The 26,320-nt window shown below is 38.6% G+C and overlaps 1 protein-coding gene across 1 annotated transcript in view; it reads left to right on the top strand.

The window, feature by feature from the left end:
* The window catches only part of COL19A1 (collagen type XIX alpha 1 chain), a 488,172-nt gene that overhangs the window by 348,090 nt on the left and 113,762 nt on the right, over positions 1 to 26,320 (top strand). The window contains exon 17 of the mRNA XM_042253848.2: positions 3,393 to 3,446. Within this exon, the coding sequence (XP_042109782.1) occupies positions 3,393 to 3,446 (54 nt within the window). The remainder of the gene's footprint in view (positions 1 to 3,392; positions 3,447 to 26,320) is intronic.

Here is a 26,320-nt window from a genome sequence, read left to right as displayed (position 1 = left end):
CCAGTCTGTGAGAGACCAGACCCAGTTCTCACCCAACTTTTTAAAGGATTAGCCCCATCCCATCATTTATACTGTCCTCATCCACCATGACACCTGTGCTGTGCAGGCCCTACCATGCTGCTTCCTGCAAGACCCTTCCAGAGGCCCTCTGCGTGTGCCCTCTGACCACCTCCTCGGTCAAGCTCTGCAAAGGAAGATAAGATGCATTTTGAGTATAGTTGTGATAGGGAGGTATCTGGGGGCTAGCCAGGCAAAATCTCCCTATCATGACTGGAGAGAATTTTTGAAGACAGATTTGGGACGTAGAGAGAGGCCTTGCTCAGCCCTCCAGTAGCACTGCCTCCAGAGACAGTGTGTCAGGGACACTGCCGGCTCATATGAAGTGCCAAGTCCAGTTTTGCTTATTTTATTTTCAATTTCAGTATTGTAAGTAAAACAGGAAAGCGCAATCAGACACTGTATTCTTCAGGTCATGGTCAGCATGACAGAAAAATTACCCCCAAAGTTATTTTAGGCTGAGAATCTGCTTTATGTTAAAAGAGTAGAGTAAATAAGAAGTGAGTTTGGACCCAGGCTGCCTCCATTTAATATTAGCCCTACCGATTACCAGTGGTGTAACCTTCGGCCAGCAAACCATTCCAAATGCTCATTTTCTGTTCCTTTGAATTGAAAATAATGAGAGTAGGTACCTTGTGGTGTCATTGTAGAGATTAAATGAGTTAGTCTATTTGAAACCCTTGGTGTAATGCCTGGCACACAATACATACTATATAAATGCCTGCTATTATTATTTGATTGATTCTTATGCTCTAGTTGAGAGATGTTATTAATTGCTCTGCTATATTCGGCACCTAAATTGTTCAGCCTTTCACTTTTGGTTAAGATGAATATGTCTGAAGCTAAATTTACCCACCACATCACTATTCTTTGATCTAATTGGACTTATGATCAACACGCATTCACCATTCACCAAATGCCTACCATGCATATACTCCTAAGCTACCTGTTGTGGCTACTACTAGATATATATGATATTTAAGATTTCTGCTTGCCCCATTAAAAATGGTTGCAGAAGGATCAATGGAGTCTCCTGTCTGCTGACTTTCAAGAATGAGTTCCTAACCCACACCTTCTTGGCTGGACACTTTGTGAAATAACCCCAACTCAGTGATTGCTCTCCTCTCACTTCAACTACCTGACCTAGAATACATCACGCAAAGCTGGCTGATGCAAAGAGAACCTGAAAAATATATAATGCCTTGAGAATTCTTTTCTGACATTAGCTCTGTTTTGATTCCAGCAAGGTAACAGCATCATTTGTCTTTCCAACTGCAGTAAGCTCCATTCCTCACAAGGCCTATTATTTTCTCACAAGTTACACCACCCTGATTCCATCATCCGTCATTACATCTTCCTGTCCTCAACGTTTAATGACACAAAGCAAAGGCTTCGTGTTAGAAGAGATGTCACAGGCCGTTCATAAGGAATACCTGTCATAGGTGTTGACCAATATTAATCTTTTTCAATATACTTAAGGTGTTACCCATATCAGTGAGTGCAGATAGCAAATGTTTCTTAAACTATTTCTTTTTTTTAAATTGTAGTTGATATACAATGTTGGGTTAGTTTCTGGTGTACAGCAAAGTGATTCATTTTTATAATTTTCATATTATTTTCCATTATGGCTTATCACAGGATATATTGAATATAGTTCTCTGTGCTGTACAGTAGGACCCGTTATTTATCTATTCTGTATATAATAGTTGACATCTTCTAATCCCAAACTCCCAATCCAGCCCTCTCCCCATTTGCCACCCACAAGTCTGTTCTCTGTGAGTCTGTTTCTGTTTTATGGATAAGTCTATTTGTGTCATTTTTTAGAGTCCACAAATAAGGGATAGCATATGATATTTGTCCTTCTCTGACTTTACTCAGTATGGCACTCTCTAGGTCCATCCATGTCACTGCAAATGGCATTATTTCATTCCTTTCAATGGCTGAGTGATATTCTACTGTAATGTACCACATCCTTTTTATCCATTCACCTGTCAGTGGACACTTGGGTTGCCATTCCCTTCTCCAGAAGATCTTCGTGACCCAGGGATCAAACCTGGGTCTCCCACGTTGCAGGCAGATTCTTTACCATCTGAGCCACCAGGAAAGCCCAGTGGACACTTAGGTTGCTTTCATGCCTTGGCTATTGTAAAAATGCTGCTGTGAACATTGCAGGGCACGGATCTTTTTGAATTATATTTTTTCCTCAGAACTATGCCCAGGAGTGGGATTGCTGGATCACAAGGCAACCCTATATATAGTTCTTTAAGGAACCTCCATATTGTTCTCCATAATGCTTGCCTCTTAAAATGTTTCTTCACTTTTCAAAGCTTTTGTTCCCTTTTTAAAATAATAATCTTTGTATAATAGTGACTTTGGTTTGTTCAGTCACAAAGACGCTCAGTCTTTTAGCGTCTTACCTTGTGAGAACTTCGCTTCTCTAACATTTTCTCTCCTCCTGATGGACAGGGAGGCCTGGCGTGCTGCAATTCATGGGGTCGCAAAGAGTCAGACACGACTGAGCGACTGAACTGAACTGAACTGAGAAGCTTTCAAAGTATAGATGAAATATGCAGTCTCTTTTCTTAGATAACTGAATATACCTTAGCCTGAACTACTTGAATTAAAATCATGCTAATCTTTGCATTTTCTTATGCCCCTCTCCCCAAAATGTAATCCTTGAAAAACTCAGAAAGTTTTAGGGAGAGACAGGTTTCTTTACTTCTTTTGTATCTGCCTGCAGCTCAGCATAGTACTTCATGAATATCCCCATATCAACTGAAAACCACATGTACTTAAATGTCTCAAACCTGACATTACACAGCAAATATCTTTTTGTGGCCTGAAGGCTCATGGGCAGCCCATTTTTACCCAACTAATTCAAGAAGAGTAAAGCAATAGGAAAAAGGAAAACTGCTTTTCCTTTAACTTTTAAGTTGATGACTCATGGACAGCACACATTTATTTCTGTAACATGTTGATCAAAGGCTTCTAAGAAGTGTCAACAATAAACTAGAGCCCTTCAGCTCTTCCCTTGAGGAGTTTCATGGGAACAATTCCTTTCAATAAAGAATATGCTGATGGCTGACTGTCTAGTAATATGTTACATGTTCCCAGTTAGGACCTTTCTTTGGATTCATGTAGGATTTAACTTAGAAATATATTTGGGAACCTGATAAGTTAATGTCCATGTAATTCTCTATTAATTAGAATACTTGACTTAAACAGACTCTTCGTTTTTCTTACCTGTAAGATTTTCAGAATTCTTAGGCACATTATTTAAATATACATTGCTTTGATAAATGTTTACATATGCCTTTGACTTGTTTCTAATACAGGGACCCCCTGGAGTACAAGGAATGCAACAGACTCTTGATGGATATTATCACAAGGTATGGATTCTTTAACTCACATCTTGTATACAGAGATTTCATGTGATGTTATATTTGAAAAATAATTGCTAACTGCTCAGACCTTGAAGCATAATCACATGTGCTTAATATCTTTCTATAATGAAAATATATTTCCAAAAAACTATTTTGCTCAGCATCTTTTTACAAAACCAGGATTTTTTAAAAATTCATTTCAAAGTTTGTAAAACTTCATGTAAAAAACAATGCAAAACCATGTTTCACCAGTGATAGTATCATATGTTTAGTTTCCCTGAGGGCAGAAAGAGATTATTTACTTTCTTAGAAAGCCTTTGACTGTGTGGATCACAATAAACTGTGGAAAATTCTGAAAGAGATGAGAATACCAGACCACCTGACCTGCCTCTTGAGAAACCTGTATGCAGGTCAGGAAGCAACAGTTAGAACTGGACATGGAACAACTGACTGGTTCCAAACAGGAAAAGGAGTATGTCAAGGCTGTATATTGTCACCCTGCTTATTTAACTTCTATGCAGAGGACATCATGAGAAACACTGGGCTAGCAGAAACACAAGCTGGAATCAAGATTGCCGGGAGAAATATCAGTAACCTCAGATATGCAGATGACACCATCCTTATGGCAGAAAGTGAAGAGGAGCTAAAAAGTCACTTGATGAAAGTGAAAGAGAGAGTGAAAAAGTTGGCTTAAAGCTCAACACTCAGAAAACGAAGATCATGGCATCTGGTCCCATCACTTCATGGGAAATAGATGGGGAAACAGTAGAAACAGTGTCAGACTTTATTTTTTGGGGCTCCAAAATCACTGCAGACGGTGACTGCAGCCATGAAATTAAAAGATGCTTACTCCTAGTTATCACCAACCTAGATAGCACGTTGAAAAGCAGAGACATTAACTTTGCCAAAAAAGGTCCATCTAGTCAAAGCTATGGTTTTTCCGTGGTCATGTATGGATGTGAGAGTTGGACTATGAAGAAAGCTGAGCACTGAAGAATTGATGCTTTTGAACTGTGGTGCTGGAGAAGACTCTTGAGAGTCCCTTGGACTGCAAAGAGATCCAACCAGTCTATTCTGAAGGAGATCAGCCCTGGGATTTCTTTGGAAGGAATGATGCTAAAGCTGAAACTCTAGTACTTTGACCACCTCATGTGAAGAGTTGACTCATTGGAAAAGACTCTGATGCTGGAAGGGATTGGGGGCAGGAGGAGAAGGGGACGACAGAGGATGAGATGGCTGGATGGCATCACTGACTCGATGGATGAGTCTGAGTGAATTCCGGGAGATGGTGATGGACAGGGAAGCCTGGCGTGCTGGGATTCATGGGGTTGCAAAGAGTCGGACGCAACTGAGTGACTGAACTGAACTGACTGACTGGGAACTCTGCATAGTGCAACAGGTGATAGATTTCTTACCAAACTACCGGCTGCTACACTAAAATCTCAAACGAAGGTTGATATGCTCTAGGTCAAGACTGAAATCTCCCACCTTTTAGGAAGGAGCCACCTTAACTTCTCCAAGGTTTTAAAGTACAGTTAGTTTGGATGGAATGTGACCTGGAAGGACCCAAGAATTTTGCCCCCAATTCTACAAGGAAGCACAGCAGATGGAGAAAAATGAGTGTGAGCAACTGAGTGGGACTCAGACACCCGAGTGAGACCATCGAGTGACTCATCAACCATCACATGTTTGGGATCTGATCGCTTTGTGTGGGGCATTCCAGCCACTGACTCAGATCCCTGGTAACATCACACTTTATCATTGATAAGCTGCAGATCTGGAGACACTGCCTCTGTGTGTCTCTTGTGTTCCTGGTCTCCCTTCCTGCTGACTACTGTTGCTCCTTTGTTTAAAATCCCAAAGAAACAAGATGCCCATGCCAGCAGGGCCCTCAAAAGTGGCAGGTGATCAGAAAAGTGCTTATTAAATGACAAGCTAATTAATTCAAAGCCCCAATGCTTATTTCATCAGATTAAGTTCACCATGAAGACATGGATTGTTTGTGGCTGATAAATTTAAAATCAAAAGCATGGAAAGTCTTTTCCACTTCCTGAATAATCCTGTCTTAAATTTTCTCATTTACTTGGATTTTTCCAGGGAAAATGGAAAGGAATGTTTATTACATTCTAATGTATATTAGGGAGAATGTTTGAGGTATACTTTATGATTCTTTTGTAAAGATTTTCTGGATAGATCTATCTATACTAGCTTTTCAAAACTATAAGCCTTGGCCTCCATGAAATAAAGTAAGAGAAGCATATCTAAATTAATCAATTAGGATATGGTATGTTTCTGTAATGATATCTATTGGTACAAAGTAGGGTTTACTATAAATGCTTCAAAATAATGAGTTCGCTCTGATGTCACAGTGTCGGCTAGAAAACTTGAGGACTACAATATATTACTACCACCCTTAGTATAAAATTTACCAAGTTGCTACTTAGCTACTTGAATATTTGCTGTTTCTTGCACAACTTTTAATGCTTATATCTGTACACAAGTCTCTCAATACCACTTCTGTATATAGTTTATCTTGCCAATGAGTCAGTTTTCCCTTAAATGAAGATATATAGTGCATTTATATTTTAGAGTTTAAAGTTGAGAGCATAAATCTTTTAACTTTGAGATTTTATTTCCCCCAAAATAGGGCTGACCAGGGCAGGTGAGTGGAGAGTCTTTCTGACAGCAAACCAGTTCTTTGAATTTAGCTGTTGCCTCACCTAAAAGAGGGCTTTCCTGGTGGCCCTGCAGTAAAAAAAATCTGCCTGCAACACAGGAGACACAGCTTGATCCCTGGGTCAGGAAGATCCCTTGGAGAAGGAAATAGCAGCCCACTCCAGCATTCTTGCATGGAGAATCCATGGATAAAGGACCCTAGAGAGCTACAATGGGGTCGCAAAACAGTTGGACATGACTTAGCAACTAAACAACAGCAACACCTAGAAGAACTCTGGCTGTTGTTACTAACATTACAAGACTGAGGCTCAAGGTATTTAGTCTACCTGTGCTCAGAAGATGACTTCAGAATCAGAGCATGACTGTGTCAACAGGGGAGACCTTAGCGTCTCTTCCCCAGATGAAACATTGTTACCATTTAACAGCAGAAGGCTTTAGACCCACCTGGAAATGTAACTTTCAAATGCTTGACTGTTTCCTTCTGAGAATAGTTAAGGGTCTTCCACTGAGAGCAGGCTGTTCTACTGAGGTCAGCCTATAGGATGAATGGAAGAGGTGTAGCCTACCTTCCCAACACCTACACCTACACTGACTACCTTTCTGGGTTGTAACCACCACCTCCTCACCCTCAGCTCCACAAAATAAAGGGGCAAACATGCCACGGTGAGTGATTTGTGGTTTTCACCTGGTGTGTCCACACCCACCGCATGCCACCCCCATCTGTTGGGGATGCTGAGGTTGTTTCAATCTGCAGTTCATCGCATGCCTGATGGTCTGGCTGTCCGAATAAGCACAGAGACAAAGGGGGCCCTGAGTGAAACTTTCCTGGAGATTAACTAATGAACCATGTGTTGAAACACATAAAGTGACATTCCAAGGTTAAAATAATCTTCCTGGTTCAATTGGCATCGACTGATGTAACATCTGCATTTGAGTCCTGGGCCTCGGCACCTCATCTTGCAGTAGCTCCAGCCATCCTGCAGCCAGGATTCTGCTGAAGCAGCTACCCCAAGGGATGAGTGGCAAACCACTCAGACACCTCCCCTCTGTCTTCTCACCTGAAAGAGTTCCTGGCTCCTTCCCTCGTGCCAGGAATCCTCAAAGGCAAAGGAACTGCCTTTGGCCCCTGTACGAGAGTTGATATTTTCCTCTACATTTTCCTTGTCATCAGAGGAAGAAATTCAGGCCTAAGAAGCCCTCTCCTCTCACAGCACAAATCAAAAATTGAATTAGGGAAGAAAAAAGGAAGCGAGGAACAGAGAGCCCAAAGAGGGAGATGGGGACAATTCTAAAAGTGTGTTTCTATGCATTTTTGCATGCTCTCTTGAGGATGCAATGAGTGAAAGGTAGACTTCCCTCTCCATCAGAAAAATAATTTGAAGAACAGCTGCTCCCATCCTGCAAGACTGTTTGCAAAGAAGCAACAATGCTGAGCATATTCTTCCCCTCAAGGAAAATCTGCTCACAATCCAGCAAACTGCTCTGCATTGTCTCCAGCTCTGGGGATTGTAATAAAAATTTGATAGGCTCTGTCAACTGGTAAAGCCGTCGGAACCAGAGCTCCTTACAACAATCTAGATTGGAAAGGAAAAAAAAAACTTGTTCTCTCTGGAGGCCACGTATAAGCTGATTTTATATTTGATATTGTTTTTTAAAGATCCACATGGAAAATGTGTAGTTGGTTATCTTAGCATCATCACACTCAGTGCAGCTTGCAGAGAATCAGTCTCATCTGTTGGAGATGGATGCTCTGCCTCCTGGCAACCAGTTCCAGCCTTCAGGTCTCCAAATCATTGATCCAAAAAAACCAATTTGCCAGCAAAATAATCTATTTTTCCTTTTGAGTATCAAATCACTTCATTTTCACATGCACAGACTAGCAAGGACAAAAAACACTTCTCCAAGATAAAATATTCAAGAGCTTTCCTAGCAGTGAGTTAAACCCAAAGATGGCACAGAACGTGAAGGCTTCTTAGGAGGCACTGCAGGAAATCCTTCTGGACCTAGAAGATTTAGAGATATAATTTCAGTCCGAATTTTTTGCCTTACCCCTCCCAGTGCCATAGGATCCATTAGCTTTGGAAAACATGATTTGGGCACAGACATGGATTTTTGGATTTTTAGCATTATCAAAGAGAATCCTGACACCCACCTGGGTCTGCTCCTCCCCTCCAAGGACAACCACGCTCAGACCACGCTCAGGTGAAGTATGTTTCTACGAGGCCCTGAGTTGCTGGATGTAGAGCCAGCCTTGGGCTTTCTTTCCAAATGAGCACAGCCCTCTTAGGCCACATGTTAATTTGCTGCTGCTACTGCTAAGTCACTTGAGTCGTGTCCAACTCTGTGCGATCCCATAGACAGCAGCCCACCAGGCTCCCCCCATCCCTGGGATTCTCCAGGCAAGAACACTGGAGTAGGTTGCCATTTCCTTCTCCAATGCATGAAAATGAAGAGTGAAAGTGAAGTCGCTCAGTCGTGTCCAACTCTCAGCGACTCCACGGACCGCAGCCTATCAGGCTCCTCCACCCATGGGATTTTCCAGGCAAGAGTACTGGAGTGGGGTGCCATTGCCTTCTAGAACTGCTCTAACAAAGCATCACAATCTGAATGGCTTCACCATCAGAAACGTGTAACCTCAGAGCTCCAGAGGTACTGGCAGGGCCTCACCATCTCTGAAGCTTCCGGGAGAGGTGCATCCCAGGCCTTGCTTTCAGCTCCTTCTGGCTCACTGGCCTTGGGACCCCATAACTCTCATCTTGACATGGAGTTCCCCCATGTGCATGTCTCTGTGTTCAAAGTTTATTTTTATAAGGACACCATCACACTGAGTTAGGGGTCCCCCTGCTCCAATATGACCTCACCTGAAGTAACTACTTCTGAAAAAAAATAAAAATTACTTGTAAGTGAGATCACATGCTGAAGTACTAAGGGTTAGGACTTTAACATGTGAATTGAGGGGACGGGGGTGAACACAATTTGGTACATAATAGATAACCAGGTTTTTTTTAACCTTATGTACCCTTATGCTTAGAATTAAATTTCTAAGGACTAATCTGTGGAATTTTTAATTACCTCATGTCCTGTGAGGGGGTTCAAGTCCTTGGTCTCTTTTATTAGATTGAGCCGTAGGAAATTGCTGACATTTGATTCTTGGAAGCCTGTAGGGATGGCTGTCTCCTATTGTGCAGCCTGCAGATTTCTGGAAACTTCCATCTTTCCAAAGAATACCCTCCAGAGGGCAGTTGAAATACCTTGAGTCTTCCACCTGCCTGACTATAGATTACGTTAGCCATTTCCCACAAGGAAACAAAGGACATGTCCTTACATCCAAGAATGCTTTTACAAAATTTTTTAAAAAAAATTATTGACATATAGGTGATTAATGGGCTTCCCTGATAGCTCAGTTGGTAAAGAATCTGCCTGCAATGCAGGAGACCCCAGTTCAATTCCTGGATTGGGGAATCTGCTGGAGAAGTAATAGACTACCCACTCCAGTATTCTTGGGCTTCCTTGGTGGCTCAGCTGGTAAAGAATCTGCCTGCAATGTGGGAGACCTGGGTGTGATCCCTGGGTTGAGAAGATCCCCTGGAGAAGGGAAAGGCTACCCACTCCGGTATTCTGGCCTGGTTCCATGGACTTTATGGTCAATAGGGTCACAAAGAGTCAGACACGACTGAGCGATTTTCACTTTCATAGGTGATTAATAATATTATACTGATTTTAGGTATAGTATATAGCATAGTGATTCTATATTTTTATAAATTATATCCATTTAAATTTATTGTGAAGTGTTAGCTATCTTCCCTGTGCTATAAAATATATCTTTGTTGCTTATTTATTTTATACATAATAGCTTGTACCTCTTAATTCCATACCCCTATCTTGCCCACTCTTCTTCCCTCTTCCCAGTGGCAACCGCTAGTTTGTTCCCTATATCTGCGAGTCTGTTTCTCTTTTTTATATATACATCTACTTGCCTCATTTTTTAGATTCTACATATAAGCAATAACATACAGTATTTTTTTTCTCTGCCCAACTTATTTCACTAAGCTTAATACATTATCAGCTCATCCATTTTGCTGCAAATGTCAGAATTTCATAATTTTTTATGATGAAGGAGTATTCCATTATATATACTTCAAACCTTCTTTATCCATTCATCTGTTGATGGACACTTAAGTTGCCGCCACAGCCTGGCTATTGTAAATAGTGCTGGTATGAACACTGGGGTGCATGTACCGTTTCCAAATCAGTGTGTTTTATTTGGATATATACCCAGAAGTAGAATTTCTGGATCAATGATAGTTCCATTTTTAGCTTTTTGAAGAAACTCCATACTGTCTTCCAGTGTCTGCACCAATTTACATCCCACCGGCAGTGTACAAGTGTTTTATTTTCTCTACATCTTTGCCAGTATTAGTTATTTGTAGAGTTTTGGAATTAGCCATCCTGACGAGTATAAGGTTATGTCTTATTATGATTTTGATTTCCGTTTCTCTGATGATTACAGTCTTGAGAATCTTTTCATGTGACTGTTGGTTCTCTGAAGGTCTTCTTTGGAAAAATGTCTATTCATTTCTTCTGCCCATTTTTAATTAGGTGTTTGTTTGTTTGTTTGTTTGTTTGATGTTGAGTTACATGAGCAGTTTATGTATATTGGATATTAACACCTTATCATTCATATTACTTGCAAATATCTTCTCCCATTCAGTAGGTTGCTTTTTGTTTTGTTGATGGTTTCCTTTGCTGTGCAAAAAAATTTTAGTTTAATTAGGTCCCATTTATTTTTGCTTTTGTTTCCTTTGCTTTAGGAGACAGATCCAAAAAATTATGATTTATGTTGAAGAGTATTCTGCCTATGTTTTTCTCTAGAAGCATTCAGTCTTATATTTAGTTTTTAATCCATTTTGAGTTTATTTTTGTAAATGGTGTTGGAGAATGTTCTCAGTTCAGTTCAGTTACTCAGTCGTGTCCAACTCTTTGTGACTCCATGGATTGCAGCATGCCAGGCTTCCCTGTCCATCCATCACCAACTCCCAGAGCTTGCTTAAACTCATAGCCATTGAGTTAGTGATGCCATCCAACCATCTCATCCTCTGTTGTCCCCATCCTCTCCTTCCTTCAGTCTTTCCCAGCACCAGGATCTTTTCCAGTGAGTCAGTTCTTCATATCAGGTGGCCAATGTATTGGAGCTTCAGCTTTAGCATCAGTCCTTCCAATGAATATTCAGGACTGATTTCCTTTAGGATTGACTGGTTTGATCTCCTTGCTGTCCAAGGGACTCTCAAGAGTCTTCTCCAGCACCACAGTTCAAAAACATCAATTCTTCAGTGCTCAGCTTTCTTTATGGTCCAACTCTCACATCCATACATGACTACTGGGGAAACCATGGCTTTGACTAGATGGACCTTTGTAGGCAAAGTAATGTCTCTGCTTTTTAATATGCTGTCTAGGTTGGTCATAGCTTTTCTTCCAAGGAGCAAGCGTCTTTTAATTTCATAGCTGCAGTCACCATCTGCAGTGATTTTGGAGCCCCCCAAAATAAAGTCTTTCACTGGTTCCATTATCTCCCTATTTATTTGCCATGATGGAATGGGACCAGATGCCATGGTCTTAGTTTTTTGAATGTTGAGTTTAAAACCAGCTTTATCACTCTCCCCTTTCATCAAGAGGTTCTTTAGTTCCTATTCACTTTCTGCCATAAGGGTGGTATCACGTGTACCCTAGTGTTCATCACAACATTGTTTACAATAGCCAGAACATGGAAGCAACCTAGATGTCCATCGGCAGATGAATGGATAAGAAAGCTGTGGTACATATACACAATGGAATATTACTTAGTTATTAAAAAGAATGCATTTGAATCAGTTCTAATGAGATGGATGAAACTGGAGCCTATTATAGAGAGCAAAGTAAGTCAGAAAGAAAAACAACAATACAGTTTATTAACGCATATATGTGGAATTTAGAAAGATGGTAATGATGACCCTATATGCGAGACAGCGAAAAGACATAGATGTAAAGAACAGACTTTTAGACTTTGTGGGAGAATGTGAGGGTGGGATGATTTGAGAGCACTGAAATATGTATATTGTCATGTGTGAAATAGATCGCCAGTCCAAGTTCGATGCATGAGACAGGGTGCTCAGGGCTGGTGCACTGGGATGACCCAGAGGGATGGGATGAGGAGGGAGGTGGGAGGGGGGTTCAGGATGGGGAACACATGTACACCCATGGCTGATTCATATCAATATATGGAAAAACCCACCACAATATTGTAAAGTAATTAGCCTCCAATTAAAATAAAAAAATTTTTAAAAGGTGATGTCATCTGCATATCTGAGGCTATTGATATTTCTCCTGGCAATCTTGATTCCAGCTTGCGCTTCATCCAGCCTGGCATTTCACATGATGTACTATGCACATAAGTTAAATAAGCAGGGTGACAACATGTAGCCTTGATGTTCTCCTTTCTGAATTTGGAACCTGTCCATTGTTCAATATCTGGTTCTTTTACATGTGTCTGTTCAGTTTTCCCAGCACTTCTTCCTGAAGAGACTGTCTTTTCTCCATTGTATATTTTGCCTCCTTTGTCATGGACTAATTGACCATAGGTGTGTGGGTTCATTGCTGGGCTCTCTATTCTGTTCTGTTGAGCTGTGTGTCTGTTTTTGTGCCAGTACCATGTTGTTTTGACTTTTTAATATAATCTGAAGCCAGAGAGTGTAATAACTCCAGCTTTATTCTTCTTTCTCAGAATGACTTTGGCTATTCAGAGTCTTTTACAGCTCCATATAAATTTTAGGATTATCTGTTCTGGTTCTGCGAAAAAAAATGTAATGGATATTTTGATAGAGATTACATTAAATATGTAGATTGCTTTGGGTAGCATAAAATTTTAACAATATTAAGTCTTCTGATCCATGAATATGGATCTTTACATTTCTTTGTATCATCTTCAATTTCTTTAATTATTGTTTTAGAGTTTTCAGAGCATAAATCTTTCATTTTCTCAGTTAAGTTTCCTCCTAGGTGTTTTATTCTTTTTGATTTGATTTTCTTTTTTAGTGTTTGTTTTTTCTTTACAATACTGTATTGGTTTTGCCATACATTGACATGAATCTGCCACAGGTGTACACATGTTACCAATCCTGAACCCCCCTCCCACCTCCCTCCTCATACCATCTCTCTGGGTCATTCCAGTGCACCCACCCCAAGCATCCTGTATCCTGCATCAACCCTAGACTGGTGATTCATTTCTTATGTGATATTATACGTGTTTCAGTGCTATTCTCCCAGATCATCCCACCCTCTTCCTCTCCCACAGAGTCCAAAAGACTGTTCTATACATCTGTGTCTCTTTTGCTGTCTCGCATACAGGGTTATCATTACCATCTTTCTAAATTCCATATATATGTGTTAGTATACTGTATTGGTGTTTTTCTTTCTGACTTACTTCACTCTGTATAATCGGGTCCAGTTTCATCCACCTCATTAGAACTGATTCAAATGTGTTCTTTTTAATGGCTGAATAATACTCCATTGTGTATATGTACCACAGCTTTCTTATCCATTCATCTGCTGATGGACATCTAGGTTGCTTCCATGTCCTGGCTATTATAAAGAGTGCTGCGATGAACATTGGGGTACACGTGTCTCTTTCAATTCTGGCTTCCTCGGTGTGTATGCCCAGCAGTAGGATTGCTGGGTCATAAGGCAGTTCTATTTCCAGTTTTTTAAGGAATCTCCACAAATTCCACCCACAGCGAGGAAACTCCACAATAAAGAGAACTCCACAAACTGCCAGAATACAGAAAGGCCACCCCAAACACAGCAATATAAACAAGATGAAGGGACAGAGGAATACCCAGCAGGTAAAGGAACAGGATAAATGCCCACCAAACCAAACAAAAGAGGAAGAGGTAGGGAATCTGCCTGATAAAGAATTCCAAATAATGACAGTGAAATTAATCCAAAATCTTGAAATCAAAATGGAATCACAGATAAATAGCCTGGAGACAAGGATTGAGAAGATGCAAGAAAGGTTTAACAGGGACCTAGAAAAAATAAAAAAGAGTCAATATATAATGAATAATGCAATAAATGAGATCAAAAACACTCTGGAGGCAACAAATAGTAGAATAACGGAGGCAGAAGATAGGATTAGTGAAGTAGACAATAGAATGGTAGAAATAAATGAATCAGAGAGGAAAAAAGAAAAACAAATTAAAAGAAATGAGGACAATCTCAGAGACCTCCAGGACAATATGAAACGCTCCAACAGTTGAATTATAAGAGTCCCAGAAGAAGAAGACAAAAAGAAAGACCATGAGAAAATACTAGAGGAGATAATAGTTGAAAACTTCCCTAAAATGAGGAAGGAAATAATCACCCAAGTCTAAGAAACCCAAAGAGTCCCAAATAGGATAAACCCAAGGCGAAACACCCCAAGACACATATTAATCAAATTAACAAAGATCAAACACAAAGAACAAATCTTAAAAGCAGCAGGGGAGAAAAGACAAATAACACACAAGGGGATTCCCACAAGGATAACAGCTGATCTTTCAATAGAAACTCTTCAGGCCAGGAGGGAATGGCAGGACATACTTAAAGTGATCAAAGAAAATAACCTACAGCCCAGATTACTGTACCCAGCAAGAATCTCATTCAAATATGAAGGAGAAATCAAAAGCTTTACAGACAAGCAAAAGCTGAGAGAATTCAGCACCACCAAACCAGCTCTCCAACAAATTCTAAAGGATATTCTCTAGACAGGAAACAAAAAAGGGTGTATAAACCTGAACCCAAAACAATAAATTAAATGACAGTGGGATCATACTTATCAATAATTACCTTAAACGTAAATGGGTTGAATGCCCCAACCAAAAGACAAAGACTGGCTGAATGGATACAGAAACAAGACCCCTATATATGTTGTCTACAAGAGACCGGCCTCAAAACAAGGGACACATACAGAGTGAAAGTGAAGGGCTGGAAAAAGATATTCCACGCAAATAGAGACCAAAAGAAACCAGGAGTAGCAATACTCATATCAGATAAAATAGACTTTAAAACAAAGGCTGTGAAAAGAGACAAAGAAGGACACTGCATAATGATCAAAGGATCAATCCAAGAAGAAGATATAACAATCATACATATATATGCACCCAACATAGGAGCACCGCAATATATAAGACAAATGCTAACAAGTATGAAAGGGAAATTAACAATAACACAATAATAGTGGGAGACTTTTTTTAAAATTTTTATTTTTACTTTATTTTACTTTACAATACTGTATTGGTTTTGCCATACATTGACATGAATCCACCACGGGTGTACATGCGTTCCCAAACATGAAAAGGGAAATTAACAATAACACAATAACAGTGGGAGACTTTAATACCGCACTCACACCTATGGATAGATCAACTAAACAGAAAATTAACAAAGAAACACAATGATACAATAGACCAGTTAGACCTAATTGATATCTATAGGACATTTCACCCCAAAACAATGAATTTCACCTTTTTCTCAAGTGTTCACAGAACCTTCTCCAGGATAGATCACATCCTGGGCCATAAATCTAGCCTTGATTTGATTTTAAACAGTTGCTTTCTTGCTTTCTCTTTCAGACATTTCATTATCAGCGTATAGAAAAGCAATAATTCTGTATGCTAGTCTCATATCCTGCAACTTTACTGAATTCATTTATTAGTTCTAATAGTTTTGTGTTGGAGACTTTGGGCTTTTCTATATAGAGTATCAAGTAATCTGCAAAAAGTGACAGTTTTTCTGCTTTCCTTCCTATTTGGATGCCTTTTATTCATTTTCCATGTCTGATTACTGTGGCTAGGACTTCTAGTACTACATTAGGTAGAGGTGGCAAGAGTTAGCATGTATGTTTTCTTCCTGATTTTAGAGGAAAGGTTTTCAGCTTTTTACTGCTGAGTAAGATATTAGCTAAAGGTTTGTCTTAAATGTCATTTACTTTGTTGAGATATGTTTCCTCTACACCAGCTTTGATGAGCATTTTTAATCATGAATGGATGTTGAATTTTGTCAGATGCTTTTTTCTGTGTCTATTGAGATTATCCAATTATTTTTATCTTTCCTTTGTTAATGTTTTATATCATATTGATTGATTTGTGTTTATTGAACCACCATCCCTGGGATAAATCCCACTTGATCATGATTTATGATCCCTTTTATATATTGTCAAATTCAGTTTTCTAATTTCCATCAGAGATATTTTCTTTTTTTTCTGTAGTTTCTTTGGTTTCAGCATCAAAGTAATGGTAGCCTCATAGAATGAATTTTATAGTGTTTCTTTCTTTTCAATTTTTTGGGATAGTTGGAGAAAGATAGATTTTAACTCTTCTTTATTTATTTGGTAGAATTCCCCTGTGAAGCTATCTGGCCTTGAACTTCTCCCCGCCCCTCAACAAATTCAATTTCACTGCTAGTGATTGATCTGTTCAGATAGTCTATTTCTTCTTTATTCAGTCTTGGAAGATTGTATGTTTCTAGAAATTTGCCCATTTCTTCTAGGTTGTTCAATTTGTTGGCCTATAACTGTTTGTAGTATTATCTTATTCTCCTCTTCCATTTATTATTTTATTTGGATCCTGTCTATTTCTTGATGAGCCTCATTAAAGGCTTATCAACTTTGTTTATCTTTTCAAACAACCAGCTCTTGGCTTCACTGATCTTTTCTATTTTTTTGCTTTTATTTTATGTATTTCCTTCAGATATTTATTATTTCCTTCCACCGTTCTTCCTTTTATCATTCCTTTATATGATAAGTTACATTTTTTACTTGAGGTTTTTTTGCTTGTTTCTTGAGATAGGTCTGTCTCACTATGAACTTCCCTCTTAGGAGTGCTTTTACTAAATCCTACAGCTTTTGGAAAGTTGTGTTTCTATTTTCATTTGTCTCAAGTGCTATTCTGATTTCTTCTGTGATTTCTACATTGACCCATTATTTTTTTAGTAGCATGTTGTTTAGCCTCCACGTGTTTGTATTTTTCCCATTTTTCTTCTATAATCGATGTTTAGTTTCACAGTATTGTACTTGGAAAAAATGCTTGACATATTTTCTGTCCTGTTAAATCGCTCAGACTTATTTTGCAGCCTAACGTGATTTATCCCAAAGAACATTCCATGGGCACTTGAAAAGAATGTTTCTTTTGCTGTTTTTGGATGGAATGTCCTGTTAAGCCCAACAGGACTTACCTATTAAGTCCAACTAGTCTAGCGTGTCATTTAAGACTACGGTTTTCTTATTGCTTTCTTTTCTGAATGATCCATCCATTAGTGTAAGTGAAATATTAAAGTCCACCAGCACTATTGTCAATCTCTTCCTTTATACCTGTTAATATTTACTTTGTACATATTGGTGCTTCTGTATTGGGTGCATATATATCGACAAGTATAATACCTCTTCTTGCATTGATCTTTTTATCATTCTATAATGCTCTGTCTTTTGTTCTAGACTTTGTTTTAAAGTCTATTTTGTCTGATATGACTAACGCTGCCTTTGCTTTCTTGGTATTTCTATCTTTTTCCATCCCTTCACCTTCAGTTTGTTTCTCTTTACCTCTGAAGTGAATCTCTTATAAACAATATACAGATGGGTCTTGTATTTATACAGTCAACCACTGTTGCTTCTGATTGGAGCGTTTACTCTGTTGACATTTAAAGTGAATCAATAGGAATGTACTCGCTGCCTTTTCTTACTTGTTTTCTGGTTGGTTTTGTAATTCTTCTCTGTTATGTTCTTACTGTTGTAGTTTCTTCCCTTGTGGTTTGATCACTTTCTTTAGCAGTGTGCTTGTATTACTTTCTCTCTAGTTTTTTGTGTATGTATTTTAGATTTTTGATTTGTGGTTACATGTATGTTGACCTGTAACTATTTCTTTTTGTTTTAAACTGGTAGTCATTTAAGTGCAATCATAGTCTAAAATATTTATATTTTTTTATTTTCAGCCACATTTTGTGTTTTTAATGTCATATTTTACACCTTCAAGTTTATCCCCTCACTGTTTATTATAGTATATTTTATAATTTTATTTCCTTTTATTTTTTTTTATTTTTTTTTATTTTTTAAATTTTAAAATCTTTAATTCTTACATGCATTCCCAAACATGAACCCCCTCCCACCTCCCTCCCCATAACATCTTTCTGGGTCATCCCCATGCACCAGCCCCAAGCATGCTGTATCCTGCGTCAGACATAGACTGGCGATTCAATTCACATGATAGTATACATGTTAGAATGTCATTCTCCCAAATCATCCCACCCTCTCCCTCTCCCTCTGTGTCCAAAAGTCCGTTATACACATCTGTGTCTCTTTCCCTGTCTTGCATACAGGGTCGTCATTGCCATCTTCCTAAATTCCATATATATGTGTTAGTATACTGTATTGGTGTTTTTCTTTCTGGCTTACTTCACTCTGTATAATCGGCTCCAGTTTCATCCATCTCATCAGAACTGATTCAAATGAATTCTTTTTAACGGCTGAGTAATACTCCATTGTGTATATGTACCACAGCTTTCTTATCCATTCATCTGCTGATGGACATCTAGGTTGTTTCCATGTCCTGGCTATTATAAACAGTGCTGCGATGAATATTGGGGTACATGTGTCTCTTTCAATTCTGGTTTCCTCGGTGTGTATGCCCAGAAGTGGGATTGCTGGGTCATAAGGTAGTTCTATTTGCAATTTTTAAGGAATCTCCACACTGTTCTCCATAGTGGCTGTACTAGTTTGCATTCCCACCAACAGTGTAGGAGGGTTCCCTTTTCTCCACACCCTCTCCAGCATTTATTGCTTGCAGATTTTTGGATCGCAGCCATTCTGACTGGTGTGAAGTGGTACCTCATTGTGGTTTTGATTTGCATTTCTCTAATAATGAGTGATGTTGAGCATCTTTTCATGTGTTTGTTAGCCATCCGTACGTCTTCTTTGGAGAAATGTCTATTTAGTTCTTTGGCCCATTTTTTGATTGGGTCGTTTATTTTTCTGGAGTTGAGCTGCAGAAGTTGCTTGTATATTTTTGAGATTAGTTGTTTGTCAGTTGCTTCATTTGCTATTATTTTCTCCCATTCAGAAGGCTGTCTTTTCACCTTGCTTATATTTTCCTTTGTTGTGCAGAAGCTTTTAATTTTAATTAGATCCCATTTGTTTATTTTTGCTTTTATTTCCAGCATTCTGGGAGGTGGATCATAGAGGATCCTGCTATGATTTATGTCTGAGAGTGTTTTGCCTATGTTCTCCTCTAGGAGTTTTATAGTTTCTGATCTTACATTTAGATCTTTAATCCATTTTGAGTTTATTTTTGTGTGCGGTGTTAGAAAGTGATCTAGTTTCATTCTTTTACAAGTGGTTGACCAGTTTTCCCAGCACCACTTGTTAAAGAGATTGTCTTTACTCCATTGTATATTCTTGCCTCCTTTGTCAAAGATAAGGTGTCCATATGTGTGTGGATTTATCTCTGGGCTTTCTATTTTGTTCCATTGATCTATATGTCTGTCTTTGTGCCAGTACCATACTGTCTTGATGACTGTGGCTTTGTAGTAGAGCCTGAAGTCAGGCAAGTTGATTCCTCCAGTTCCATTCTTCTTTCTCAAGATTGCTTTGGCTATTCGAGGTTTTTGTATTTCCATACAAAGCTTGAAATTATTTGTTCTAGTTCTGTGAAAAATGTGGCTGGTAGCTTGATAGGGATTGCATTGAATTTGTAAATTGCTTTGGGTAGTATACTCATTTTCACTATATTGATTCTTCCAATCCATGAACATGGTATATTTCTCCATCTATTAGTGTCCTCTTTGATTTCTTTCATCAGTGTTTTATAGTTTTCTATATATAGGTCTTTAGTTTCTTTAGGTAGATATATTCCTAAGTATTTTATTCTTTTCGTTGCAATGGTGAATGGAATTGTTTCCTTAATTTCTTTTTCTACTTTCTCATTATTCGTGTATAGGAATGCAAGGGATTTCTGTGTGTTGATTTTATATCCTGCAACTTTACTATATTCATTGATGAGCTCTAGTAATTTTCTGGTGGAGTCTTTAGGGTTTTCCATGTAGAGGATCATGTCATCTGCAAACAGTGAGAGTTTTACTTCTTCTTTTCCAATTTGGATTCCTTTTATTTCTTTTTCTGCTCTGATTGCTGTGGCCAAAACTTCCAGAACTATGTTGAATAGTAGCGGTGAAAGTGGGCACCCTTGTCTTGTTCCTGACTTTAGGGGAAATGCTTTCAATTTTTCACCATTGAGGATAATGTTCGCTGTGGGTTTGTCATAGATAGCTTTTATTATGTTGAGGTATGTTCCTTCTATTCCTGCTTTCTGGAGAGTTTTTATCATAAATGGATGTTGAATTTTGTCAAAGGCCTTCTCTGCATCTATTGAGATAATCATATGGTTTTTATTTTTCAATTTGTTAATGTGGTGAATTACATTGATTGATTTGCGGATATTGAAGAATCCTTGCATCCCTGGGATAAAGCCCACTTGGTCATGGTGTATGATCTTTTTAATGTATTGTTGGATTCTGATTGCTAGAATTTTGTTGAGGATTTTTGCATCTATGTTCATCAGTGATATTGGCCTGTAGTTTTCTTTTTTTGTGACATCTTTGTCAGGTTTAGGTATTAGGGTGATGGTGGCCTCATAGAATGAGTTTGGAAGTTTACCTTCCTCTGCAATTTTCTGGAAGAGTTTGAGTAGGATAGGTGTTAGCTCTTCTCTAAATTTTTGGTAGAATTCAGCTGTGAAGCCGTCTGGACCTGGGCTTTTGTTTGCTGGAAGATTTCTGATTACAGTTTCAATTTCCGTGCTTGTGATGGGTCTGTTAAGATTTTCTATTTCTTCCTGGTTCAGTTTTGGAAAATTGTACTTTTCTAAGAATCTGTCCATTTCTTCCACGTTGTCCATTTTATTGGCATACAACTGCTGATAGTAGTCTCTTATGATCCTTTGTATTTCTGTGTTGTCTGTTGTGATCTCTCCATTTTCATTTCTAATTTTATTGATTTGATTTTTCTCTCTTTGCTTCTTGATGAGTCTGGCTAATGATTTGTCAATTTTATTTATCCTTTCAAAGAACCAGCTTTTGGCTTTGTTGATTTTTGCTATGGTCTCTTTTGTTTCTTTTGCATTTATTTCTGCCCTAATTTTTAAGATTTCTTTCCTTCTACTAACTCTGGGGTTCTCCAACTCTTCCTTTTCTAGTTGCTTTAGTTGTAGAGTTAGGTTATTTATTTGACTTTTTCTTGTTTCTTGAGGTATGCCTGTATTGCTATGAACTTTCCTCTTAGCACTGCTTTTATAGTGTCCCACAGGTTTTGGGTTGTTGTGTTTTCATTTTCATTAGTTTCTATGCATATTTTGATTTCTTTTTGATTTCTTCTGTGATTTGTTGGTTGTTCAGAAGTGTGTTGTTCAACCTCCATATGTTAGAATTTTTAATAGTTTTTCTCCTGTAATTGAGATCTAATCTTAATGCATTATGGTCAGAAAAGATGCTTGGAATGATTTCGATTTTTTGAATTTATCAAGTTTAGATTTATGGCCCAGGATGTGATCTATCCTGGAGAAGGTTCCATGAGCACTTGAAAAAAGGTGAAATTCGTTGTTTTGGGGTGAAATGTCCTATAGATATCAATTAGGTCTAACTGATCTAATGTATCATTTAAAGTTTGCGTTTCTTTGTTAGTTTTCTGTTTAGTTGATCTGTCCATAGGTGTGAGTGGGGTATTAAAGTCTCCCGCTATTATTGTGTTATTGTTGATTTCCCCTTTCATACTTGTTAGCATTTGTCTTACATATTGTGGTGCTCCTATATTGGGTGCATATATATTTATAATTGTTATATCTTCTTCTTGGATTGTTCCTTTGATCATTATGTGGTGGCCTTCTTTGTCTCTTTTCACAGCCTTTGTTTTAAAGTCTATTTTATCGGATATGAGTATTGCCACTCCTGCTTTCTTTTGGTCTCTATTCGCGTGGTATATCTTTTTCCAGCCCTTCACTTTCAGTCTGTATGTGTCCCTTGTTTTGAGGTGGGTCTCTTGTAAGCAGCATATAGAGGGGTCTTGTTTTTGTATCCATTCGGCCAGTCTTTGTCTTTTTGGTTGGGGCGTTCAACCCATTTACGTTTAAGGTAATTATTGATAAGTATGATCCCGTTGCCATTTACTTTATTGTTTTGGGTTCGGGTTTATACACCCTTTCGTGTTTCCTGTCTAGAGGATATCCTTTAGAATTTGTTGGAGAGCTGGTTTGGTGGTGCTGAATTCTCTCAGCTTTTGCTTGTCTGTAAAGCTTTTGATTTCTCCTTCGTATTTGAATGAGATCCTTGCTGGGTACAGTAATCTGGGCTGTAGGTTATTGTCTTTCATCACTTTAAGTATGTCTTGCCATTCCCTCCTGGCCTGAAGAGTTTCTATTGACAGATCAGCTGTTATCCTTATGGGAATCCCCTTGTGTGTTATTTGTTGTTTTTCCCTTGCTGCTTTTAATATTTGTTCTTTGTGTTTGATCTTTGTTAATTTGATTAATATGTGTCTTGGGGTGTTTCGCCTTGGGTTTATCCTATTTGGGACTCTCTGTGTTTCTTGGACTTGGGTGATTATTTCCTTCCCCATTTTAGGGAAGTTTTCAACTATTATCTCCTCAAGGATTTTCTCATGATCTTTCTTTCTGTCTTCTTCTTCTGGGACTCCTATAATTCGAATGTTGGAGCGTTTCATATTGTCCTGGAGGTCTCTGAGATTGTCCTCGTTTCTTTTAATTCGTTTTTCTTGTTTCCTCTCTGATTCATTTATTTCTACCATTCTATCTTCTATTTCACTAATCCTATCTTCTGCCTCCGTTATTCTACTATTTGTTGCCTCCAGAGTGTTTCTGATCTCATTTATTGTGTTATTCATTATATTTTGACTCTTTTTATTTCTTCTAGGTCCTTGTTAAACCTTTCTTGCATCTTCTCAATCCTTGTCTCTAGGCTATTTATCTGTGTTTCCATTTTGATTTCAAGATTTTGGATCATTTTCACTATCAATATTCGGAATTCCTTCTCCGGTAGATTCCCTACTTCTTCCTCTTTTGTTTGGTTTGGTGGGCAACTCTCCTGTTCCTTTACCTGCTGAGTATTCCTCTGTCTCTTCATCTTGGTTATATTGCTGTGTTTGGGGTGGCCTTTTTATATTCTGATAATTTGTGGAGTTCTCTTTATTATGGAGCTTCCTCACTTTGGGTGGGGTTCTATCAGTGGCTTGTCAAGGTTTCCTGGTTAGGGAGGCTTGTGTTGGAGTTTTGGTGGGTGGAGCTGGGTTTCTTCTCTCTGTAGTGCAGTGGAGTGACCCGTAATGGGTTATGAGACATCAAAGGTTTTGGGATAATTTTGAGCTGCCTGTATATTGAGGCTCAGGGGAGTGTTCCTGTGTTGCTGGAGAATTTGCGTGGTATGTCTTGTTTTGGAACTTGTTGGCCCTTGGGTGGAGCTTGGTTTCAGTGTAGGTATGAAGGCATTTGATGAGCTCCTATTGCTTAATGTTCCCTGAATTCAAGAGTTCTCTAATGTTTTCAGGCTTTGGGTTTAAGCTTCCTGCTTCTGGTTTTCAGTTTTATTTTCACAGTAGCCTCTAGACTTCTCCATCTATACAGCACCGATGATAAAACATCTAGGTTAAAGATGAAAAGTTTCTCCACCTTGAGGGACACTCAGAGAGGTTCACTGAATTACAAGGAGAAGAGAAGATGGAGGGGGTAGTTAGAGGTAACTGGAATGAGATGCGGTGAGATCAAGAGAGGAGAGAGCAAGCTAGCCAGTAGTCACTTCCTTATGTGCGCTCTATAGTCTGGACTGCTCAAAGGTATTTACAGAGTTATACGGGGAAGAGGAGAGGGAGGAAGTAGACAGAGGTGACCAGGAGGATAAGAGAGAGGAATGAGAAGGAGAGAGACAAATCCTGCCAGTAACCAGTTCCTTAGGTGTTCTCTACCGTCTGGAACACACAGAGATTCAGAGTTGGATAGAGAAGAGATGGGGGAGAAAAGAGACAGAGGCCACCTGGTGGAGAAAAAGGAGAGGCCAGAGGAGGAGAGAGTGGACAAGCCAGTAATCTCGCTCTCAGGTAAACTTGGGTAGTGAAGTTTGGGTTTTTAAATGTACAAAATTGACAACAAAGATTAAAAATCTGGAGTAGAGGTTGGATTTTCAAAGATACAATATTAAAGAAAAGCAGAAGGAAAAAGGAAGAAAGGAAAAAAAGAATTATTAAAAACAAACAAACAAAAAAAAACAAAACAAAACACCAACAACCATCCAAAGATTATATATGGTGTTTGCCTTAAAAAAAAAAAAAGTCTTTTTTTTAAAAAAAATAGTAATACTAGGTTATAGAAATAAAAATTAGAGGAGAAATAGAAGACTTAACAATTTAAAAAAAGCTCGGAAAAAAAAAGAAAAAAAAAGAAAAAGGCAAAAAAAAAAAGAATGATTTTAAAAAATATTAAAAAATTAAAAATATATCTGACTCTTCTCTGATGTTATGGGCCGTGTGGGCTCACTTCCAAGGTGGTTCCCTCTGTTTAACTTCTTCTGTTTGCTGGTTTTTAGGCTCACTAGTTCAGTCGCGCTGTGGGGAGGGGGGATGCTGTTTTTGAAGACAATGGTCTGCTTTTCTGGTTGCCTGATGTCCTCTGCCAGCCTACAGAAGTTGTTTTGTGGAGTTTGCTCGGCGTTGAAATGTTCTTTTGAGGAATTTGTGAGGGAGAACGTGATCTTCCCGTCCTATTCCTCCGCCATCTTTCCCTCCCTTCTAATTTTATTTCCTTTTAATCTTTGTAACTAGTTTAAATAGTTGATTCACAGCTGTTTCTATATTTTTCCCTTTTCTAGTGGGATTTTTTTCCTTCCATAGATTCTTCCTTCTGACTCTAACCTTTTCTTTTCCATTTAGAGACGACTCTTTAACTTTTCTTTTATGGTAATTTTAGTACTGATAAACTTTTTGAGTTTCTTCTTGTCTGAGAAGTTATCTCTCCTTCAATACTAAATGATAACTTTTCTGGGTAGATTATTCTAGGTTGTAGGTTTTTCCTCTTCAGCACTTTCCCTTCTGGTCTACAGAGTGTCTACAAAATCAGTTGATAGCCTTATGGAGGTTCCCTTGTATTTGATTCTTTGTTTCTCTCTTGCTACCTTTAGAATTCACTTTAACATTTGCCATTTTAATTATATGTTTTGGTGTGGGTCTATTTGGGTTCATCCTATTGGGACCCTCTATGTTTCCTGGACTTGGATAATATTTCCTTCTTCAGGTTTGGGAAGTTTTCAGACATAATTTCACCAAATGCACTTTTTTACTACTTTCTGTCTCTCTTCTTCTTCTGAGTTGCCAATAACACAAAGAGTGATATGCTTGATGTTGTCTTGGAGCCCCCTTAAACTTCTCATTTTTTAAATTTGTTTTTCTTTTTTATGCTCTAATTGGGTGATTGTCATTATTATATCTTCCAGATCATTTATGTGTTCTGTGTCACCTGGTCTGCTGTTCATTCTTTCGTGTGTCTGTGCGTGTGTGTGTGTGTGTGTGTGTGTGTGTGTGTGTGTGTTGCTTATTTATTGCATTCTGCAGTTCTTCCTGGTTCTTTGTTATATTTTCTAGTTCCTTATTAAATTCTCAGTGTATTCATCTATCCTTTTCTCTAAATTACTTATCATTGTTATTCCTAATGCCTTGAACTCTTTAACTGATGAATTATTTATTTCTGTTTTATTGCTTGTTTTCTTAAGAGTTTTCTTTTGTCTCATTTGAATCAAATTTGCCTTCTCATTTTGCTGACTTTCTCTGTCTCTGATATTAGGTGAAACAGTTACCTGTATGGTCTTGAAGGAGTGTCCTTTAGTGGGAGCATCCCTATATAGTCCGTATGTGCCCAGTGAGAGAGCTGAAGCTGACCTGAGCCTGGGTCATGTCTTCACCTAGGATGTGCTGACTACTACCACCTTGGTAGAAAATGGAGCATGATATGGCATGAGAGCTGGATCCAGGCGTGATTCAGGGCTTCTCCCATGCTTCGTGACCATCACCACCCCACTGGGGGTGGGGGCAGGTTCCCAGTTGCTGGAGCAGAAGTCACGAAGGTCAGGCCTGAGATGAGTCCATTCCCGCAGTGTGT

Source organism: Ovis aries, chromosome 9 (genome assembly GCF_016772045.2).
Source record: "Ovis aries strain OAR_USU_Benz2616 breed Rambouillet chromosome 9, ARS-UI_Ramb_v3.0, whole genome shotgun sequence".
NCBI lineage: Eukaryota > Metazoa > Chordata > Mammalia > Artiodactyla > Bovidae > Ovis > Ovis aries.
The sequence above is the reverse complement of the archived record's forward strand: the minus strand, read 5'-3'. Positions and strand labels throughout refer to the sequence as shown.